Source organism: Ischnura elegans, chromosome 6 (genome assembly GCF_921293095.1).
Source record: "Ischnura elegans chromosome 6, ioIscEleg1.1, whole genome shotgun sequence".
Classification (NCBI taxonomy): domain Eukaryota; kingdom Metazoa; phylum Arthropoda; class Insecta; order Odonata; family Coenagrionidae; genus Ischnura; species Ischnura elegans.
Genome location: NC_060251.1, coordinates 45,902,427 through 45,910,253, shown reverse-complemented (window position 1 = coordinate 45,910,253; position 7,827 = coordinate 45,902,427). Strand labels below are relative to the sequence as shown.

The 7,827-nt window shown below is 36.3% G+C and overlaps 2 protein-coding genes across 5 annotated transcripts in view; both read right to left on the bottom strand.

Moving 5' to 3' along the window:
• LOC124160605 (MICOS complex subunit MIC19) lies at positions 1-745 on the bottom strand. Its single transcript, XM_046536491.1, has one exon. The coding sequence runs from the start codon at positions 655-657 to the stop codon at positions 172-174; it is 486 nt and encodes a 161-aa protein (XP_046392447.1). The 5' UTR covers positions 658-745; the 3' UTR covers positions 1-171.
• Positions 746-1,792: 1,047 nt separating this feature from the next.
• Positions 1,793-7,827, bottom strand: part of LOC124160604 — a 56,542-nt gene continuing 50,507 nt past the window's right edge. For 3 of the 4 annotated variants that reach the window (XM_046536488.1, XM_046536487.1, XM_046536489.1), the window contains exons 9-11: positions 6,376-6,467; positions 5,093-5,276; positions 1,793-2,210 (exon numbers count right to left, since the gene is read on the bottom strand). In XM_046536488.1, coding sequence (XP_046392444.1) covers positions 1,889-2,210; positions 5,093-5,276; positions 6,376-6,467 — 598 coding nt within the window. In that variant the 3' untranslated portion in view covers positions 1,793-1,888. The remainder of the gene's footprint in view (positions 2,211-5,092; positions 5,277-6,375; positions 6,468-7,827) is intronic. The other variant, XM_046536490.1, reaches the window with a different exon arrangement.

The window sequence follows — 7,827 nt, the reverse complement described above, 5'->3', positions numbered from 1 at the left end:
TTGTGTGTACAAATATAATTCCACAATTATGCCATTTGAAATTATGTACAGAAAAGGTACATGAATGTTTCATAAAATAACATATCGTAATTTGGATTTCAAAATCCTCCAAATGGACTGCCCAGTGGAAATTTAAGCTACTTCTAAGATTACCGACACAGATGTATGTGCTTAATGGCAATCTTCAACGTACAGATTATCCAAGCATTCAGAAAATGCTTCCATTTCCTTATTACATTTCAGGGTTTGTTTTGGATTTTCTTTATAGCATTCTATAATATCTTTTATGTTTAAGAAACACTTGGGATGAGCAGCGGCAGCATTACCAAATTTACGCTCATAATCTGCAAGGGACCGCTCCATATCCTTCTCAGCCAAATGGTTCATTCGGGTGTGGTTATCATCCATACTCTGCAGTCGGTCCATCCAGTAGCCCTCGATTTCCAGGAGCTCTTCTTCGCGGGCAGTTAGTGTGTCATTTTTCTTAGACGAAATGTCAGGGCCGCTAGACACAGAGTGAAGAGTATCCCGTGATGTTTGCGGTTTGGCTTGAGAAGCGCCCTTCAAGCGCTTAACCACCGACTCAGTCACAAGAATAAGTCGCGAAGGATCTTCATTAACTATTGTGATACTCCTGCTCCTCGGAGAATCAACCATTTTCGTGAAAATATTTTCCACTACCACTAAAAATTTGTCTGTAGACCTATGTGACCAAATTAAAGAGACCCCTACGTGTCGCAATCTCAATTGACAGTGAAAACATAAGACAAGCTGAAATAGAAGCGAAATGAAAGGCGCGCATCGTCATTCGTCAAACCAAGGGCCATAAATAGTAAACTCTATGCCAAGGGCCATGTATATAATGGCCATGCGTCAAACCAAGAACCCTATATATATGTAGGGTTCTTGCGTCAAACAAACGGACATAAACACATACATGATGTGTTGTGAGAATAATTTTGAAGCCTACGGAATTGCACAAGTTCTGCGTTGGAATCACAATGTTAAATTTTTTTATAACAGAGAATCGCTTCTCGTTATTATAAAAACCAGATAAAACTACGTGGAGGAAAGCAGGCTCAACATGATAGTACTTATACATATCCGTACTCACGGAGAATACTTAATCATGTCCGTACTTATCCAGCCCGCTTCTTGTGTAATGATGTCTCTTTCACCAAAGTGTGGTATCATATCGAATAAGGTAATTGTGGCAATCTAAAATCCATATTTATATACCGGTTATTTAAATTATGCTCTTATGTCACAAGGTTGAAATGTGATGATAGATTTGTGCCTTTGGGTGTACCCCGAGTTTTATTTCATGTGGCAAATATAAAACTTTCATATCATCATGTAAAAACTTCATTATCGCTAAATACTTAATTTATACTTGCAAATATGAGTTTTCTGGCCGTTGACTGCACCATTCTGTGGGTCCTCCTTTTACCGTAATTTGCCCTAACTTTATATTTATCAGTTAAAAAAGATTTTCTAGTTAGACCAGTGGTTTCAAATGCATCATCTTCATTCCGTTGATGAGCCACCAAAATGAGTTATATGATAGATCAACTGAAATGTGCTACTGACGTATGTAATCGGTCCTTGGTTTGTGTTATATAGAGGCACCTCGTTACTATCATTAATTAAAGGGTGGAAAGTTATATATAATTGTTTTTCATAATTTCTTTCATACTTTACTGCTAATGAACCAGAAGTTATTCAACAAATGGTGTACAGTTGCAGAATCATTTCTCCTTAGGTTGGTTTGTATGGATAGACGATAACAAAATTAGTTAAATAAACTTTTTAATTCCGTTCGGTAATATACATTTCTACAAATTTCACAAAAATTGAAAATATAATTCTTCAGGAGAATTTTCCTCCTCTACGTCTGAACACAACTGTGAACTTGCATTGAATCGAATTGGTCCCCAGACAACTGGTCCATGTCGAGTACTATTTCTTCCACAAATTCTTCCACATTCTCTCTTGACTCTTGGGTACTGCCATCTTCTGAAGGTAGGAAAGTTGTGGTTGTTGTCGTTGTTTTCAGTGTTGCCACTAAAACTTCTTCCTCAACCAATAGAGTTTCTGTAGTAGCAAAGCTCAGTCGATAGTTTCTACTGTCTTCCCTCGATGATCCCTCTTGTTTTGAACGGAGCACAACCTCACCCCCTTGGTCATCTATGGTTTTTTCTCTCTCAGTCCTGTAAAAAAATTAATATTTTTATTTCATATTGCATTCTTATAATTTGGTCCTTTGGGTTAGCTGTGATAATGCACATTAGAGGTGGGAATTTTGGTTCATGGGATTTAATTCATGGCAATGAATCGCTTTTTTAAATCATTCATAATGAACCAAGTAAAACATGAGAATCTTGAATCCATGTGAATATCGAATCCATATGAATATTGAATCCAACTGAATCTCGAGTCCAGGAGAATCTGTCAACCTACTGCATTTAAAATATGATGGATAGCAATTCACGAAGATTATTATTTTTCATTTTAAAAGCATCTCTAAAAATTGTTTACAGATTTTAAAACCTCTTCGATTTGTCTGAATGTTATGCAACTATTTCTCAAAGATTTTCATACTTATTAAAACATTTAATAGAGAGAGTGAAGAATTCATTTTAATAGCATCTAAAAAAATTCTGTGCCTCAAGAATTTTCATTTCACTGATTTTGTCAGAAGAATACTTATAGCACTGATTATTCTGTGAAAAAGCTTTCATCGCATTGTTCGAAATAAGAGTTCATTTTTATAGCCAACCTATATGGCCATTCATCAGAATCTAACGGTGATTCAACGCCTTTCATGGGAAGCATCAACGCACTCAAGCAAAATTCAAATTATTCTTATTGAATGATTTGGATTGGGAGGATATCTTCCATCATTCATTTTGAACGACTTGGATTCGGCGGATTTGAATCTTCCATCTCATCATTCATTATTAATGATTCAAGTGGAAAACTTAGATTCAATGCATTTGGTACATGCCCTTGAACAACACTGCTCTGATGCACATGCATTCTTAAGCATGCAGTAGTGAATTTAAAAACATACTTGGGATTTTAAGAGGTCCGAGTAGTTGGAGAAAGTCAAGGAAAATAGGTCAGTGTTCGAGACAGTTCTTTCCATCCCTACCTAAAGTAGGTATTTACATCCCGGTTTCTTATCTCTTCTTACACATATCAAGCAAGAAACCTCTGCATCTTAAACATAATGTTCATTTACAAGCAACATGAAGGCATAACAGGCATATGTATTTGATGAAATAAATAAACATTGCCAGGAAAAAAAGCATAGTGGTGAGTAAATTTTGGCTGCATATTGAGAAATAGGTATGTGTGGAACAAAATGCTGAAACCCAGAGGTAGTAGGCATACTGCTATCCTAGGCCATGGAACTGTCCCTTTAACTTTAGAAGAATAATTAGAGGGTATGTCAACCGCCCTCTAAAATGAAGGAGCAGTATTGGATTGTTTGTAGGGTGCGTTGACCCGACAACCAAAGAGTCTTGTAATTTGAGTTGTCACTACAAATGTATCATAGAAGAATAAATGTTCCTTCAGGAACATTTACAAATACCTCTATCAACTTTTCATTCTCTATTGTCCTTTCAGAAAGATAAGGCATGTGCATAAATTTGGCCATCTAAAATGAGTAGATTTCTTCAACTGGCAGCATCAGTACATATATATACACACATGGTTAGCCACATTCATGTAGACACACTTTAGGTTTTGTCACATGAAATTTTCTGTTATGTAACTGAGGATATCATGTGTTTCATTTACTGAAACTCAGTATTTTAAGTCAAAGAATTTGCATGGAATCTTATGTAGTATCAGGAGCATTAACTTAGATCTGGCAAAATATTACCGCTCTTAGCCCTCGCATGCATTTGCACATTCCAAAAATCACTCCTTTCAACTTGATAGTAGCTGTTTGCAGATGATAACAGCATAGCTCACATGCTTAATCTTTTTAAAAGACCACAGCTTTACCATTAACTCACAAATCATCATAAGCATGTACAGTGCAACCTCGATATAACGACACCCGACGGTGCACTAATAAACACTCGCTATAGCGAATTGTCGCTTTACCGGAGGTGGAGCAAATAATAGCCAATATACCTGCTGCGAACAGATATACAGGAACAGGAGTGGTGCGGCGACAGATAAACATCTATCCGATAAACGTTAGCATAAATCCAGACGAAAGGCGATGTTTTTTTGCATCACTAAATTTCCTTACTCAAATAACGACTAACTATTCAAACAATTTATAAGCGCCGCACTGAATAAAAATCATGCAAAGCATTGTTTCGTCAATCATTATATTTATCGGACGACAGTTTACCACATAAATTTGAGACTGAGCACTCCATTAACGTCATTTCTAACAGATCGCTAGCAATTACAGAGGTTAAGGAGTCTTGATGAAAGTCTTCCGGCGGTGAAACCCTCGCTATGGCGAGAGCCAACACCGAAAGGGTCTCGTAAAAACGAATTTTTTAACACTCTTATTATAGGGTCAATTGACGGTGCATCGGCTATCTCTCGTAATAGCGGGGGTGTCGCTATAGCCCGTACTCGCTTTAACGAGGTTCCACTGTATGTATTTCTAAGGTCATTACTCCATTTTATCTTGTATATGCCGTAGAAATTCTAGTCAAGGATGGCATGCTTTATCATGAAAACAGCCATGCAGGACATACTGGGTGTAAAGGTTTTAGAGACTGAGGTCAGCATTTTATCATTGAGTCAGAAGTGAAGTGAGAGATTCCTCATGCTGGAGCATGATAGCGAAGCTTGATATACCATATTGAGAGACTGTAAATTAGCACTGGGTTTTATCCCATGTACTTTTTTGTGGAATTATGACATTTAGCCTCTGAGATCAGTATTGAAAGTATCTCCAATCATGCGAATGGCTATATGTTGGAGTGTTTGAGGGTTCAGTCTCTCAATGTGGCAGTTCCACACAGGCATTTGGCAAAAATGCATTATCAGATAAATTTCATCATGCCACTTCTGTTGTATGTAATTCCAACTGCATGGATACAATTGTACCTACCCTTCGTCTTTGGCTGAAAGTGACATGGAATGACCTTGTGTATCTGAGTCTTCATTTTTTTCTGATTCAGTTTCATCAGGTATCTTTGTGTGTTGGTAATTCATCTCTGGAATTTCTGATGTGTGGCAATATTGAATTTCCTCATCCTGTGATTCTTGATTTTGTGAGCCAAGGGTGTCACACACTACAAAAAATTGAAAGGATGATTCAAATGCATTTGGGGAAAAGAAAAATTATTAGCAATAACGTTTAAAATAATGTGAGAAATGCAGAGAGTGTGTAAAAACTTCTTTCTATGAATTTTTTCATTCCTTAGTTAAGTATACTGGTATTTTTATATCCAGGGATGCATTTCAAGCATTTACTAGCTTCTGTTATTGGAAGTTTCCGAATAAAAATGTATCTTTTAAAATGAACAACTTGATACTAAGAGAAAAATCTTATGAAGCTCCAGGGTGTAGAAAAATACTTCTTTTTTATGCAGTAGGTTGCATTTTCAATAAACAACGGTTGAATCTGTTAATGTTTACAAAGGACCACCAGCATTAATCTCATGTCAACCCTCCTTGGTTCCATCCTGTTGATGCCTTCATAGATTAGTTGTTTTTATCAGGGAAAATACCGAATAGACACAGTTATGTAGCTACATACAGTTAATCAGAGATTTTGATAAGATGCCCTCTGATGGGTGTCTCATCTGACCCCTACTCATCTCACACAAATAACCGTAATGACAGCTATGATTGCTCGTGCTAGTTTATCTCTGGTGGTGTATTGAATGTGGGAGACAGTTGAAACTGAAAAAAGGAAATAGGTAGGCATTTATCATTTTTTGTAGGATTTACAAGATATGCTATGAGTAAGGAGAACAGGGTGAGATGGATGTTAGAATACTTCCAAAATGAGACAAAGAACTTGAACATAACTCAAATCTGGAACATTCTTATGATGTGTCAGTTGCTACTAGTTACCTAAGTAATATAATCTATTTTCGTTGGAAATGATAAATATATAAAATCCACAACCAGATAAAGCACATAAAATCCAAGCACTAATGGAATGCCAATAGCCTATAACAGCCATGGCTAAGAACAATTATGTACATCCCACAAAAACCATTAATACTATAGCTGTTCTGCCTTTCAGCAGGAGAGTGAATATTCTCATATGTTCCTCGAATAAGTTACCCTTGATAGATAACATACATATATTGAACTAAGAATGCTGTATTTGGCCCTAACAGATATGTCAAATTAAGCCCATACCCCTGAAAAAATTTATACCATTTGTTGATGGATCCAGATCAGTTGTAGTACTTTCTCCTGAGCACTCATCATTCCCAGCAGCTTTTGATTCAGATGCAATTTCCAATTGACTGAAATATAGAAAAAGCAGTTGAAGTTCCAATGTTTTAGGATATAGAATTTACGTACACATACCCATAACTGAAAAAATTTTAAATTATCATGATGGTTTCAACAGTGATTGCTACTTTACGAAATGATAAAATTACCATTAAGATATTAGTGTTAATAGCTTCTAGTTGTTACCACTGATCTCATTTTGTCAATATTATATTATGCATATTAGTACTCATGATACCAAGGCCTGATCCAGATTTCTTTTGGGTGGGGGCAGGTGAGAGGGGGGCACAAGGGCCTGACAGGCGAAGTCTTCTTATATTTTATATAAAAAACAACATATGTACAACAATTACTATGCAAATTATTCTCTTTATTTTAATATGAAAGTTAGTAATATGTAATTAAATTATTAAGGATTCGTGATACACAAAACAAAATGAATGTAATGTTAACCATATTAAAAATCCTGCCAATTTTTTTTTAAATGTCTGAGGGGGGGGTGAGATGCCACCCGTAGATGCCATCATGCCCCTTAGTCCCCTAAATCCACCAATGCATGATACTGAATTTCTGACCTTAGGCTGCCATTGTTTTGACAAATATAAAGGCTCTGCTAAGCTGGCCTACCTATTATGATGTCAAGACATTGAAGGAAGAATGTGATTTGGACAAGGCCAAAGGAGCACTAACATATGAAATTGGTAGATAATGAGCTACTATTTGGAAATTGGTATTCTTTTCAAAATTTTGTATCATCACAAATCTGTTTCATTTGCTTTTCCAAGTCAAAGGTTTTCCTACCCATGTTTGTACACTAAGAATTCTCCGGAGTGGGCTAATTCTTGAAATTTTATCTTGGCATTGCTCTTCTTCATTGTCGCTTCTTAATTTTTAATTATTAGTGACAAATTCGCACCATAGAGATCATCGGCAATGAATACTAGCATACAGCACAAATGAAAACCCCAGATACCGTTGCCATCGAATTCCTACAGTTGACACCCATGCCTCTCTTGCCATGAAAATTTTGCTTCAAGAGAGCTCTAGGGGGTGTGCTTACAAAACAACAGAGCATTATCTACATTATTTCTATTGGGTATCCCTATGAATATCCCTGTTACATGGACTTAACTTGCATTGAGTTATTGAATAATGGTGTTCAGGAACCCTAAAAAATTCTGGAATTATTCTTGAACCTGAAAATTTCGATGAATCAATTATGAAACTCCAGTAGAAGGGAGGAAATTAACAAGCCATCGCTTCTATACATTCTTTGTAAATGCAAAATGACATGAGTGAATCACCAAGATGCCAATAGGATGTTGTACTTCAAAATTTAAAAATATCAAATCTTGGGTTGGTATGCCAGAG

Excerpts from the sequence above, each read along its gene's own strand:
- LOC124160605 (XM_046536491.1), bottom strand. The coding sequence starts at position 657 with ATGGTTGATTCTCCGAGGAGCAGGAGTATCACAATAGTTAATGAAGAT.